The 15,536-nt window shown below is 38.0% G+C and overlaps 2 protein-coding genes across 10 annotated transcripts in view; one reads left to right on the top strand and one right to left on the bottom strand.

Moving 5' to 3' along the window:
* Positions 1–10,082, bottom strand: part of ARL6IP6 (ARF like GTPase 6 interacting protein 6) — a 34,121-nt gene extending 24,039 nt beyond the window's left edge. The window contains exons 1-3 of one of the 2 annotated variants that reach the window (XM_045187423.2): positions 9,368–10,082; positions 7,888–7,941; positions 1,476–1,608 (exon numbers count right to left, since the gene is read on the bottom strand). In XM_045187423.2, the coding sequence (XP_045043358.1) occupies positions 1,476–1,608; positions 7,888–7,941; positions 9,368–9,770 (590 nt within the window). In that variant the 5' untranslated portion in view covers positions 9,771–10,082. The remainder of the gene's footprint in view (positions 1–1,475; positions 1,609–7,887; positions 7,942–9,367) is intronic. The other variant, XM_024579903.4, reaches the window with a different exon arrangement.
* Positions 10,083–10,196: 114 nt separating this feature from the next.
* PRPF40A (pre-mRNA processing factor 40 homolog A) overlaps positions 10,197–15,536 on the top strand; it is a 53,493-nt gene continuing 48,153 nt past the window's right edge. For 4 of the 8 annotated variants that reach the window (XM_024579902.3, XM_045187421.2, XM_024579901.3 and 1 more), the window contains exons 1-2: positions 10,197–11,056; positions 12,286–12,417. In XM_024579902.3, the coding sequence (XP_024435670.2) occupies positions 10,781–11,056; positions 12,286–12,417 (408 nt within the window). In that variant the 5' untranslated portion in view covers positions 10,197–10,780. Of the gene's footprint in view, positions 11,183–12,285; positions 12,418–15,536 lie in introns of all 8 variants that reach the window. The other 4 variants (XM_045187419.2, XM_045187418.2, XM_024579900.3 and 1 more) reach the window with 1 other exon arrangement.

Raw genomic sequence — 15,536 nt, 5'->3', positions numbered from 1 at the left:
TATACTGGCCAAGGCCTTAAATAAAGTAAAAACATTGGGGGGTACAAAGACAAAGTATTTAAAAACATTTGAAAAGGCAGGAATGACTGGTCTTAATAAAGGGGTAAATAGAGTAAGTAAGGGTTTCAAGCCTTGATAAGTGAGTGGATACTGGAGTTTTAATAACTCTAAGTACAAGATGCTTTCTGAAATTAGATGGCAAGATCTGCAAAATAGCTGGAAATGCAGGGGTGAAATTCAGGGGAAAAGTAAGATATAAATAAGTAAAAAAATGAGATTTAAGTTTTTTTGTGACCATGAAGTCTCATTATATCATCTGTTAATGTAATTAATGTCAATGGGCAGCAACAGAATATACATTTGACTTGAACAATGTATCACTCAGCAAAATAAACTTTCCAACTGGATGATACCCATATAAACTATGGGATGGTCTTGTATGGTTATGTATAACTTAATTCATTTAAGATTATGTGTTAATCATTACCCACCTCAAATATACACAAAATTTATTGCCAAGTACATGATTTATGTTTCCTATACAAATAAGGATTTATCAAGATGTTTAAATGCACGCACACATTCATTTAAAGTGAAGCCAAAATTTTTAACACATAAAAATGTGAGTTTACTATGAGTAAAATACTTCATTTTACTAACAAAGCGCAGTAGTAACAATGATTATTAAAAACTATCATTAGTATTAAACTTCAGAGAACCTCACATAGATGCTCTTATTTGATCTCTACAAGCTGTCCATTAGGTAGGCTAGAGCTGGCATAACAACAGTTAACAGCTGTAACACTCTGATAATATATGAATCTTTAGCAGAATTTACTTTCTACTCTCTGTCCTTCATCCTCCCCCCACTCCAACACTACAGTGTGTAGAATAAAGTAGAGGTATAATATGCACTTACCTGGAAATTTATCCTGAAAACCTCAGCTTTCCTGGCATAAATAAATTAGATTAGAATACTGCCTACTGAATTTTCTGAAACTCTTTGAAACAAAATAGAGACTGCTATGAAACTTATCAAATCTGGTCTAGACATAAATGGTTGCTAATTGTTACACAAAGTTTAAATATGAGGAAAAGACCAATCCAATTACTAAGTTGTCCTATATAAGTCTAGTAAAACTTTCATATTGCTGCTATTTAGTCTTCATAAACTGTTTTCAATTAAATGTTATTTCAAAAGGACAAATAGCCATCTAAGTTTCTTCTTAGATCACTCCTTGAATTTCATTTTTTAAAACCATGGCATTATCTATGTATGGATTTTAAAATACTCTCCTCCATTTATCTAAAGGCTGAACCAAGCTAAAAAACTTGCATCACTGTATTTTGTAGATTAAAGACTGGGGCCTGAACATATTATCTCCCAAATAAGCAGCTTCTTGCTTTCATTTGCTTTAGTATTTTCATCAGAGTTGGAATGGGCTAAAAAGGGAACAAGAATTGGGTGCACTTACTTAAACCTGGCAGGTGAAAGAGGAGTAGGAGGAAACATGCCTGGTTCAAAAGAATCAAAGTAAGTCACTGTCCAGGAAAAGCTGCAGCAGGAGAATCCAGCAGTTAGGGATATTATAAGTAGATTCCAGAATCCTTAATGGGGAGAAAGAGGGAAAAAAACTTGAATTATTAATGCTAAAACAATTTAAATTAAACCAATACCCTCAAATTCAGAAGATCATATAGATACTCCTGATCTTCTGAATTATATGTAAATGATACATGAAATTTGGGCTTAGTACAAGCTTACCCATGTAGAAATGTAAGCTACTAAAGTAAAACTAGAAATTATATCACTGAATGTTTTAATTATAATATTTGGAAAAGAGTACAAATTCAACTTAAAAATATAACTTATCTTCACTTTTATAATATTCAACTATAAAAAAATGGTTAAAATACTTCATTGTTAAAAAGCCTTAATATTTTTCATTGAACTTTGTGAATCATAGCTTGCTGTCTTTTATTACTTAGCACTGATTTCTTTCCATATACCATGTACTTTTGACATATGAAATCAATTTTAGAGTACCTAATCTTTACAGCTTCCCTATGAGCATATAAACAATCTGATTCTTTAACCTTGCTCAATATATGAACAAAAGTTAACTCCAAATTTATAAATGGCTGGAATCCTAAATTTTATTTTTAGTCAGACTGACCTGCATTTTCTCAAATCAAGTCAAAACCATGGTCACTATGCTAGGGGAATTGAAAGGGAAAGGGTTGAGGATTAGAAAAAATGGGGGGAATACAGTGAACATAGAGGGAAAAAATTAATTTGAAGGTTTTTAGATACAAACTGCCTTCTTAAGAGAGTTTACTAAGCCACCAATACTGATAAGTGTATTCCAGGCCTCAGTAGTACGAGGGGGAGGGAGGGCTCAGAAGAGTACGACAGAGAAGGACTTATTAATATCCTGGCTTCACAAATTGCACAACCAAAAATGCCTTTATTTTAGCAAGAAGCAGGTAAGAAATATGTACATTGGACTGCTTGTAAACCATTTGAAGACTATTAACAGACTGGTAAAACTGCTAAAACAGACAAACTCAGGGCAATAAAGCATTTAGAAAAACTGTGGCTAAGTATTTTTGAAAGATTAAATTTTTTCTCCTTATAGTTCTTTTTCTCTTGCCCCCGTATAGTGTTAGGGGATTGTGTCCCCCTTATAAAGTGTTAGGGAACTTTTTGTTAGGGGATTTTGTGTTCACTGCCCCAGAAGGAAGTGGCAAAAAAAAGGAGAACTAGCCTCAGTGTCTGTGGTTTTTATGTTGCAAATAATTAAAGAAACTAAGAGAGTAGGAGGGTAAACACAAAATATCTTGGAAGAATAAATTGACTGGGGTATAGATAAAATGTTTGTGTATAACAGGGAGAGAGCAAAGGCTTTATCTGAAGGTAATAAAGATTTCCCATTTGAAGAAAGTGGGTCATGTGTGGTGGGTTTGTACTTGTGGATGTATACAGGGAGGGGGTAGTCCTGCTAGGCTTCCTGGCAGCCATCAAGAAAAGGCCACAGAACACCAGAGAGGGATTATAGTATGTACAGTACCTTGGCAGATGAGCCCAAACCCAACTTGCAGATGCCTCTGCCCAGAAACAGCAGATAATATGTGGGTGGAAAGATGCTACATCTGAAAGGCCATCCCGACCAGCATGCAAGATGTTTCAGCAGTTACTCACTTGGGCAAATGTTTTGAAGACTAGATTACACCGCCATTCTAGTACCCTCGTATAGTGTCAGCCTTTAGAACCGTAACCCACCCTAGGACTGGCTAAACTAAACTTCTACAGTAAACACCTGAGGTACAACCTTCCTGCTAACCCAGCAAGACGGGAGATCAAAATAGAAATTTTAAGATTACTTGGTATACAACTACAACTTAAGGGTGACTACACTGCCAAATAGCTGTTTTGTTATTATTAAGATAAATACCCACCTCTAAAAAGGGGAGAAAACAATTGACAAGTTTACTTTAATATCTTGTAGACCAAAGATGGTAATTAAGAAAAATCAAGCATTTGTTTAGGGACTGCTGCGGAACAATGGAAGCTAGATTTCTAAATATCCAAAAAAAGTAAGAAAGGGACAAAAATAATATTAAAATATAACAAAATATGAGGGTGTCTAAGAAACCCATCAAGCTTTTTCATTCAGGTGCTTCAATAAAACACCATGACTACCATCCCATGATTTAAGTGCTTGCACCTGTTTAGGGCATTTTAATTCTATACTAACTTGGAACTAATCAACAGCCATACCACTGATGAAAGTCAGGTCACAATGATAGGGCTAAAAGAGTCCATTGTAATACCATGGTCTACAAGTACTTAATCTTTCTAAAAATTACTCAATTTGTTTACGAACGAGCAGGAAAACCACAGAGGTTGGCAACTCTCAACAATTAAATTTGCAACAAGTCCCTATCTCCAGAATCCTGAAGCTAAAAATGTGACAACTGTTTTATAAACCTATTTTTACCAAGAATTGACCTAACTTTAAAAGATACAAAAGCATCTAAAAATTAAGTGAAAGTGCTACTTCCCCAATTCCTCTCCTAAAACTATCAGCTAAGAGTTTGTTGTGCATCTTTTCTAAAAATTATAGCTAGCTAGGTATTGTAGGTAGATATATGGAGCTAGCTAAAAAAAAAAAAAAAATGTTATGCATTTCTTTCAGTTTATTTTCCACAAATGGGATTCTCACCTGAAAAAAATGTCCTATACTTTGGTTACTCAACAGTGTTGGAGAACTTTCATAACAGTACACTCAGCCACATTTCCATTGCATAATTTTATTATTCCAGTGTTTCACTATTAAAAGCAATGCAGCATGAAACAATCTTGTACTTAACTATGTAGTTGTACAAAATTCTAGAGGAAGAACTGTGTCAAAGAATATAGACCTTTAAATAAACATATACATCCTTCTTTCACCTCCATAGTTCAACTTTTCATCAGTTGAGGAACTGATAGAAATTCATCTTTTCCACCAACTGAAATCTCTTGGATTCGATGTTTTTGCCTAAAGCAAAGATGAAGGTACATGGGAAATTCCTATTTGTTAAGAGTTAATAATCCCTTTGTTAAGAGTTTTATATTCTCTTTTCTAATGGTATAGTTTGCTTTGGTATATTTCATTTTTCAAAATCATTTTGGTTTCAAAGGGTAGTTACTTCTCTAAAAGTATGCTGGCAGCTTTTAGAATTTCTATAGAATCTTCCACCAAAGAAAGATTATTACATGTTCTAAATATTTTCAATTTAGCAATTTCAGGCTAAAGAAATGAGTTTACTTTCAGAAGTTTTATGAAGTCAGAGATGAGGAGGCAGTAGTTTACACATATCATATGTAAGAAAAAACAACCAGGAAAAAAAACCTCCCATGTTCTCACACTGGGAAAGGTTTCTCATTGAAACATTGTTATGCAAACAAAATTCCACATTCTTCATAAAACTTATTCCTCCCTTAAGTAAACAGTGGGACTAGAAGAGACAGCACACTGATAAATTCCAAGTCCCGATTTAGAGCCGACACTTCAAATGTTTAAATAAATTGTTATACTATGAAATACAATGCAGTAATGAAGAAGAATGATGTAGATCTATGTACACTGATATAGAATGAACTCTAAGACATTTTAATAAAGCTGAAGAACATGCATGATTCCAATTATGTTTTCCTGCAAATGACAAAACCACGTATTTTAAATTATATCTATATATAAATAAACTGACAATGATCTGAAAATATACACAAGGTGATAGATTAGTGGGAACCTTTACTTGGTTAGATTTTTAAAAAATTTTGTAAGAGTTTATTTTAGCCAAATTAATGACAATTGCTGAAAAGCAAGATCTCAGATGTCCCCTGTTGGATTTTTTTTTTCCCTAGTGAGACTATATTACTCATATAATTAATGATATCACAAGTGAAAGTTAACTTAACATTTAGGTAATTTTAAAAAGTGTAAAAACTATAACCAGCTGGCTACTAATGAAAGTTTAGATGTACTCATGGGTAAAACTGATCAACAATTTCTAAGTATGTAAACAAATCCTTCCAACTTTATCAGATGCTGTAGTTTTCTAACTCAGGAGGATGACAGGTAATTTAGTGTTCTCTCTCAACTAAACCACATTCTATTGATAGCTCAGGTCTTCGAAGCCCTTGAGCAATGTGTCTCTCTCCATGTCAATGCAGAAAGCTGTACAACCTTACATCTTCAAACTAATTTCCAAGGGTAGGAGCAGAGGAAACAGGGCCTTTCTCCTCTACCACTGCCACCTGAAACATACAGTGGGTCCATAGCAGTGACAGTGGTAAAAGTGTCCACCCAACTATCTACCTGCAATTCAGCGTGTAGCAATTCTACTCCTCTTCCAGCTGAAAAGGTAAGAAAAGTTTAAGGAGACATTTTGATAAAGTGACTAAAACTTGAAAAATAACACCTGTAGCTTCCAACCATGTAAAAGCATCAGATTCACATGGAAATCTTAAAAAAAAAAAAACCTTTATTATGAACAATATCAAATATACATAAGTAGAGGGAAGAATACAATGAACCCCCACGTACCCATTACTCATCGTTATATAATTAACTCAAGGCAAATCTTATTAAACCTGTATTCTCTTCTGAAGCGTGTAATACTAGGGAACATAGTCATCATTACCATCTGGATCCAACATACCATTTCTCTTATTTTTAAGTCATTTGACCACAGTTCACAGGAGAATAAAAAGACAGTAAAAAAACAACTTTCTTAGAAATTTTAATAAGATATAGATATATCCAAATTTTTATTCTTAATTTCCCTGGTTTTAAAGATATACACACTAGAGATGGATTATGTCCTAAGTGCAAATAACTGCTTACTAACTTCATGCACAAATCTGGAACATAACCACCTTGTAAATAAATACTAATTCCAGATTTCAGTTACAGCTCTAACTGGTTATAGCTTGTCATTAATTTTGTTTTTTTTCTTTTTGTATTTGCATTATCAAAATATAGTGCTGTAAGGAGCTTTTAAAAATCTTTTATGGCTTATCATTTTGGTTAGAAGGATAACAATCTTCTTTGCTCCATAATTTGTGAAACATTTTCATTTTCAGATTTTAAACTATCTGAATGATCAATTCAATGATTTTTTTCATGTCATTAGCAAAGAGTCATATAATGATCTTCCTATTTGTTGTCAAGTATCTACCAAGCATACCTAGATGCAATAGCAGGCTATTTAACTAAAAGTAGAAAACGAAACAGAGCAATGATAAAGCTCTATTGTATTTTTTTGATACCAAACAAACCAGTCCTTCAGATGAAAAGTGCCATCCATTCTATGTGAAACCTTGCCAACTTTTAAAAAGCAAGTTAGAGTTCATGTCTAGTTCAGACTGACATCAAAAGCCAATGTATCAATAAATGCTCTGAAAACCTTTATAATCTTGGCTGTTTTGGGGGGGATGAAACAATGTAACAACATACACTGATAAAATGAGTAACTAAATAAATACATGTTTTCTCAGGCAAGAAGTTGAGAAGAGTACAAACAAGTTTTCACGGACATGTAGCAAATAAATTTGTAATTTGATGATAAAGGTTTCCACTTCTGCAAAATCAGGTAGATTATACTTTGTATCATTATAAGGGCACTGGCCTTGAAGAGGTAAATTAGTTTGCTAAGATTGGGGGAGGGGGTGACAGGCAGGCTAGGATCTCAAACAGATTTTAACAAATAGAAGATGCCAGAGAGGTAAAGTTCTGAACTCTTTAGTTATTTGGGCACAGAGAAATAAATATAAGATAAATAAACCTTGAATTTTTCACTTGAAACCTGTAAACCATGGCATTATAGATTCAACAGGCATTCTTTAGAAACTCAGGTCTGACACTTTCCTAGTTAACATTAGCTGTGCAACTCTGCCAATGCTTTTCACAATTTAAAACAAGTTATTCATAAGGAAATTTGAACTTAAATTTCTCCTGAGGTCTGCTTAGGATGTTGTTATCTTTGCTAAGTTTATAAGGAAGTTATTTTTGCTCCTTCGTAATCCCTGGCAAGAGGGATAAAGGAGACTCTCCCAGTATGTAACTAGAAAACGTTAAGTATTCGCTGGGTCTTTAGCACATACACTTGTGATATTCCTAGTGTGTGTGCTATACATATATACACTCAAACATACACTGCATACCTATATAAAAGAAAATCTAATGAAACTTACCACACACATATGCAAATAAAGATTAAGACTGAAACAACTGCACAAAAGAATATATTAAGTATTTTATCCAAAATTTTGTAGTTTAAACATGGTCTGGAGAAACAGAAGTGAGCTAAAAATCAAATCAAGTGACAAGTACATACCTAATAGCCCAGTGTTTACATCATCTTTATTCTTCAAATTCTCAGTATGTAACTCTGCAAATACAAAAAAGATAATTTGAATAGCTCAAAAGCTGGAAAGCTCAATAGCTCAATAGCTTTCCACAACTATGGAGTTGTGGAAAGTGCTCAAGAGACAGAAACAACTGGGTTCAAACTGATTCTAGTTAGTGGTGATGTGACCTTCTGTAAGTAAGAGGGCTGTAAATCGACTGCCATATATGTAAAACGGGAATGTTTATCCCACTAGATTGTTGTTGTAAAGGCATTTATTGTAATTCATTTACAAGGCACACTAGGTTGTAAATTCAATTTCTTCCTCCATTCTCCAAAATAAGCACTGTTCAATGCTTCCACATTTTGTGACTTTTGTGTACCTTATGATAAAAAGGTAATCTCTCAGAGCAAAAGAGAAACTACCTACAAGATAAAAACTCTTGAGTTGCAGTGAAAAAAAGACGGGCAGGGGAGCAATACAGGATGAAATATTGACAGCCATCTAATTTAACATTGTTTACAACCAATACCATTGTATGAATAGGTAAAACTTGCCAATTACTCTTCTTTAAAACTCAAGCATGGTAAGCTTTTAGATGCCACCTGCAGCCCACTAGTGAGTTGGAAACAATGAGAAAAAAATAAAAACTACAATTAAACAGATTAAATTCTATTCTGTGAACTAAAAGTAATACTTGAGCAACAATGTGTTGGGTGTTTTTCATACAACAAAGGTATTTTGTTTTAATTGTTGTTTTTCAATAACTGCCAAAGTGACACATGAGAACTGAGAATTAAAACTAAGGTCTGATTCTTTCCATCGTAAGCACATAATATATCCGTACTAACACTGGAAAAACCTTTCAAGGCACATCTCTTTCTATTCCTATCTGGCTGATATGTCAACTCCACACAAAGGAAAATAACACTATTAATCAGAGAAAGAGAAGATTAATTTCTGCAGAGCTTTTTTGTTACATTCAGCTGCAATTCTATTACAAAACCGAGAGGGGCTATTTTACCTATGAAAGTATTAACTTGGGTTGTGGGTTTAAAATCCGTCCTTCAGGAATTCCGAGTATACAGAGGAATCGGTGGATAGCGTATCTTTAACCATTTGTAGATTAAAGTCTGTGAACACATGTAGTCTACTTTAATTACACACACTTTTCATCGTCTTTTATATGTCGTTCTGTGTTTTAATTCTGCGAATTTTCACCTTAAGTGACTATAGTTCACTAACTGTAAGATACTGTGTAACTTAAAGATCTTTCTTAAAATGGATCTCCTGATAATGGACCCGGGCCATCCACCTTTAAGAAAAGACAAAGGGAGGAGAGCAGAGAGTTGCAGTCGAGGACTTCTGCAGAAAGTGGCCTTTGATGGGGAGAAGGGTGATGAAAGCAAGAGACACCTCCGGGCTCAACTTTATTGCGCACAGACTTCACGGACCGACCTTCTGTACCTTTTACGATCAAATAGGCGATGGCGAGGAGGAAAGCGAGGAGGACGGCGAACAGCAGCGAACAGAGAATTGAGAGGACCTGCACCGGCCACCGCCGAGCCTGGGCTCGGCCGCGCGCATCCGCCGAGAAGATGCCATTGCGTTTATCCGGCAGGGCTGGAGACCCGTCCCCCTCGGGCGCGAGAAGCGAGCCCATTCTAGGCTCAGACAACGCCCCAGCAGAAAACTCGGCCCGCAGGTCGCGGGCTACTAGGTCACATTCCTCCTCTTCGTCGACTTCACCTTCACCCCAACTACCCCCTTGAGTAAAGGAAGATAACGCGGACCGAGAGTAAGGGACAGGGGTGCAGACGCGGCGACGTTGCAGCAAAGAGGAATGCCTCGCGCTCTCCACGAACGACATGGCGGGAAAGACACAGAGACGCGCGGAGGTCGAGCGTCTCCCACCCGCCCTGCCCCGAGCTCTCAGCAGCCTATCAACGGCTGACCCCCCCCACGGCCTGCACCATCCGGCCCCGGCGCGCAGGGGTGCTCAGGGGTAAGCGGCAGAGCGGAGAAGGTACCATGGGGCCGGAGGAGAGGTTGGGCACCCCTAGAGCAGAGCACGACCCCCACTTGCTAGAAGGGAAAGGAAGCAGGGGAGAGTGCGGAGAGAGGCGAGTCCAGGCCGAAAGTAGCCGAGTCCCCTCTCCCTGCAGTGCATCGTCCCGGCCAGAGACCTCCGCCACTGCCGCGTCACCTCCAGGCAAGCGCGGGCCCCAGCAGCCCCAAAGCTGCATCTTCCTGATGCCCGGTCCTAGCGCCCGCCCTTGAACTTCTGATTAACATTTCCGAACCTACCTGCTTTTTCCTTTCTTGCCCTCTACTCTCGCACTCTTCCACGGCTTCCCTCACTAACGGTAGCTCATCCGCCGGTGCTCTCGCCTCGCCTTAACTTCCCCTCCTTCTTTCTCTTTTGCATTGTTCTCCCCGCCCTTACCACAACTTCCCTCCACGCTGCTCGACACGCCTCCTCCCTCCATCCCTCCGCCCAGGCGCGCGCTGCACAGCTGGTGCGTACGGAGCTCGAGCGCTCAGCTCTGGACCCCTCCTTAGCCTTCCCCGCCCCCTTCCCTTTACCTCGAGCATTGCGCGCGCGCGTCGAGGCCGGGCCACCGCTAACGCTAGAAGCCTCTTACCTCACCCCCACCTTCCCCACCCTACCCTTGGCGGCCTCAGGTTTGTGGGGCGAACGTAATTCGGGCGGGCGGGTGAAGGTGGCCGGTCCCCACTGCCCCACCCCCTACGGGGTGAGGCGGTCTAAGCTCGAAAAGCTGGGACACAGTTGTCTTCCCTTCCCGGGGGGAAGTTGGTGGAGTTTTTCCGGCAGAGGACTCGGCGCAGAAACTTCCTCCGTCCCCCTATTCCCCCTCCATGCAGGCGACGCCAAGTGAGGCTGAGGCTGGGGGCGAATCGCCGCAGAGCTGCGTGTCGGAAGCGCACTCTGATTGGACAGCGGGGAAGCCTGTCAGCTTATTGGCCCCGCTGATCCCGCCCCGTAGTGCCGGGCAGCCTTTAACCTTTAGCCCGGGCGGGCGCCAGCCACTCAGATCTCTTCTTGTTGGTATATGCAGCGGCAGTGGCCGCCGGCGGAGCAGTCTGAGCCAGACGATGAGGCCAGGGACGGGAGCCGAGCGTGGAGGCCTCATGGTGAGTGAAATGGAGAGCCATCCTCCTTCGCGGGGTCCTGGGGACGGGGAGCGGAGATTGTCCAGCTCAAGCCTCTGCTCCAGCTCTTGGGTCTCTGCTGACGGCTTCCTGAGGAGACGGCCCTCGGTAAGGGATCGGAGTGGCACAATGAAACACGGAGTCAGAAAGACAGGAAGCTTTCTCCAAAAGGAGAAGATAAGAGTGGACGGAGGAAGAGCTCGAGATGGTGGGATGTGTTCCGAAGGAGAGCAATGGAGGGTGGGGATGCGCAGAGGGAAGAAGGTGGGACCATGGAAGTTCCCAGTGGGCCTGGCTTAGACAGATGCGCGCTGGAGGTGCTGGGCCCCGAGCGTGGTGAGCGTCTCCGAAAGGTAGGCCCGATTTAGGAGGGAGCGGGAGGCGGAGACGTGAGTCTGTAGGTGTTAAAAGAGGCTGCCAAGATCTGATTGCACCAGTGGTAGTGGTGTCTGTAGGGTGGACAGCTGGAGAATTGTCAGGTAGTAATTACTTGGTTTTAAGACCTGGAACAATGGGCACACGGGTAAAGGAAGTACTTGTCTTATAAAAGTGCATTAAAGTGGATGAGTTAGTTTTCATTTAGTGTGTGAATGACAGACTTCAGTCTTGGAATAAAAAAAAAATTAAGGGCAGAAGTAATTTCACCCGTGTAAAGATTATATTTGGAAGTAATATGTGTATTAGGAGAGAAGTGTCCCTGAGTATCCATACTATTTGTGTTTAATAAGACACGCCTTGATCTCAGTTAATTAGGTAAATTTGAGCGTTTTAAAGCTTCAAACTAGTTTAGCAATAAGCTTAAGAATAAGTAGCTTTATGAAATAACAGTTAGCTGTCTTATGTCTGTATGAAACAGTATGAATAGAGTTGTGGTTTTCGTTAACAGTTTTTGAGTGGGCTTTCACATAAGCTTCTGAGTTTAGCAAGTCAGTAACTGATTACATGAGCGTGTTTTGAAAGAAAAATGAACCTATGATCTCGCTGTCCAGCAATGATTTTAATTTTTTATGTTTTGTTCTGGAATTAGGTTAGTTGAAAGCTCATTATAAATACCGGTGTAGTGCATTTTGTTGAAGATAAAGTATAAACTAACCTAATAGTTAAATTACATTACCCTAATATATCACTGCACTTAACTGGTTTGTTGAAATCAGACTTTTGAGAAGGATTTATCGTTACTTGCTAATTTTTAAATTGTCCTTGTTTTTCAGATGGGGCATCCTGGCATGCATTATGCCCCAATGGGAATGCACCCAATGGGTCAGAGAGCGAATATGCCTCCTGTACCTCATGGGATGATGCCACAAATGATGCCCCCAATGGGAGGTCCGCCAATGGGTCAAGTAAGAATGTTTTTGTTTTATTTCTTTTTTTGTATTTCTTTATTTTTGTCTGTTGTATTATGTCAAGATTGCAAAATCTGCATCAATACTTATAGCTATTTAAGGATTATTTTATGATAAAAGAATGTTTTCAAATATGTGAAATACTGAATCCTGACACTAACCATTTTGAATTTAATGAAGTCTTCTGCATAAAAGAACTACTTTCACAGCAACAAATCTAAGAGGGTTTTTTAATATAAATTTAAAAGTAACACTGAAGGCTTTTTAGTTTAATGACCTTTTTCCCACAAGTAGGTCAAGTGAAGTTAATGTTCTAAGAGTAAATGCCTAATAGAACAACATAGTTTTATGTATGTCGTGGACCATGTAAATACATAGAATCTGAAGATTGCAGTTGTTTAGGTCTTTGGTGTAGAATGAATTTTATTTGTGTAATAGCTTGCTCGTGTGTGTGTGTGTGTGTGTGTGTGTGTGTGTGTGTATGTAGTGGGGATGGAGGTGGGTAGGTTGTACTCTGATTTGATTCTTAACAGGACAGTGACAAATAGGTAGTTCATTTTCCACTTACACTATTTTGTTGTTGTTTTCTCTTAATGCTTATTGCTTTTGCACTCCTGCTTTTGTGCTGTCCCTTTCATCTCCAGCTTAAATTTTACGTGGACATTTTGTGGGAGTGATTTGTATTAAAAGATTTTTATGCTGACTCAGTGAATTCAATAGAACGGAGTTCCTAGAGAAGCATTCAAGAAAAATAACAGGTTTAGTTACCACATGTAATTTTATGCCCCCTCTTAGGTTCTACAATATTTCTTAGTAGAGCTACTCTAACTAGATAATGAGCTTTAAAAACTATTCTGTAAATGCTTTTATTCTTATTTAAAATTAGTTTGGTGGCTGGGTTCTTTTCCATTTGAGAATCTCAATAAATCATCAAAAATTTAGGCTAACAAAATACTTTGGAAAGCCAATTAGGTATGAACTTTCTGCCAATTAATGCTCTTTACTTTGATAAACATTTAAGCCTTGATGATTTGTTATTGGTGACATTGTAGTGGAGAAAGGAGCTTGCTCTGTGTCTCTTTTTTTATGTAACCTTAAGAGTAGAAGGGCTTAATGTTAAGTGCTTTCCTTTTTTTATTTGGAATGTAGCCCTTAATTTTGTATAAAAATCTTTATTCAAAGACACCAGGCCCAAAAGGTTCTGCCTATAGGAGTTCTTTAAATAATAAAAGAACCATTTGCTTTGTTACTGTAGAACAACGCAAGTTTTAAAACTCCCTTGGTGATGGAGAAACGACATCGATTCCTCTTCTGTTTCTTCCCATCTCTAAACAGCAAGGAGCTCTTCTTGTTTTCTTAGTAGAGCTGCTCTAACTAGATAATGAGCTTTAAAAACTATTTATTCTTTAAATGCTCTGGTTCTTATTTAAAATTAGTTTCTTTCCACAGAAAGATAAAATAAAACAATTTGCTACTGCCAGATGCTTCTCTCTTTTCTGGGGCCTTCTGTTTCCATTGGGCCAATCAAGGTAAGTTTTGCAAGGGACTGACCTGCTTACCCTTGCTGTAATGGTGCTATTGCACTACCAAAAACAAGATACCAGCTAGTCATTTCCAGTAAAATGCAGATTTTTTTTTAAGTACTTTTGTGTATCTCATTGACATAAGCTGGTCACAATTTGCTCTATGGCCCTTTCTTTTTAGTTGTATTAGTGACCATCTTTCTAGTAAGGTTACTGGCTATTTGGTACACATCCATTCAGGTACTCTGAATTTCACCTTGTGGTTTTCTTCTTTTTTCTTAGGCCAGTATATGCCATGTGACTTTTAAGTGTACTTGACTAAATGTTTAGAAGTCTGTCTCTCCTCTGTCTACTGTTAAGATAATGTATGTCTTAAAAGTCCAGTTCTGAGGCTCCCAAGAGACTCCCCATTGTTTTTCCTTAAAATCAGATTATTTCTTTTTTTTCCTCTTAACGTCTAACTAACAGATATTGGGTCCAAATCTTGGTAAAACTGGTTTTTATTTTAGCATTGATAATAGGCTGGGAGGACATGGATAATTTCAATATTTAAGTAATCCAGAAATCTAATTTAAAGCCCTGTAAACAGCCTTAAAAATAAAAATTGATAATTAGCAGAATTGATTCCTTTTTCTGCATCATTTCTTCTGATGACCCACTCTCAGAAGTATTAATGAGTAGTAAGTGGTCAAATGATAATGAGAAGTGGGGTGCCTGTCCAGTTCACTCCACTGACACAGAGTTGGTAGGGGCCTGCTGTCCAGCTTTTAAAAAACAAATTGACAAATTTTAGACTTTAGTACTGAAGGTTATATAATCTTTGTGTATAATGCCTGGTTCACATTAAGATCTCATTCTGGGACCAGCTGAAGACTAAAATTTGTGACAGTCTTCTAAATGATTGCAGTTTTTGGAATGTTATTAAACATGACGTGAAATTTAAACCTTATTTATAAACTAATATTCATGCTGGGCAGAATACCAATCTACAGAAGCCAGGGTTCATAATTTTTCAAACGCAGCAATTTATTTAGATTAAAGAAGTATTTTGTTCACTTTATTTAGTTTATTCTAGAGATAATCCAGAATGCCCGTTTTAGAGTTCAGGCTGAATCTATTAATAATAAGTATTTGAATATTATCAATGGAGCTCAGTAATATTTCTTTCAAGTTTATTTCAGTTGTCCTGTAGGTTAAATTTTCTTCTTTCTTACATTAACTTCATACAGGAAAGTTATGCTTCTACTTTTACAGAATTGTAGGTTCTTACAGTTGGAAGGGGCCTTACAAGTTGCATAAATTTTAGATAATGTGATTAAGTAATGGTTTGTCACTGCTTAAAAAATATGTTAATAAAGTAATTTTTCTGCTTGATGGCAATACTCAGATTTTTAGAAAAGATATGCATTAAGACGTAATTGTGTATGAGGCCTTCTTTCTCCATATCTATAGTCAGTAATATTTTGCCTTTAAAATGTTTTTACTCCTTTGTTGTCATTTTTAGACAAAGGACATGTAAGTCCTTCTATCTTTATCGCAGATGATTTTGCCTTCACTTAAGCACAAGAGAGTTCTCCTAGTTGGCTCCATTTT

The sequence above is a fragment of the Desmodus rotundus genome, chromosome 2, assembly GCF_022682495.2.
Source record: "Desmodus rotundus isolate HL8 chromosome 2, HLdesRot8A.1, whole genome shotgun sequence".
Classification (NCBI taxonomy): Eukaryota; Metazoa; Chordata; class Mammalia; order Chiroptera; family Phyllostomidae; genus Desmodus; species Desmodus rotundus.
Note: the sequence above shows the minus strand (reverse complement) of the source record. Positions and strands in the feature narration are given on the sequence as shown.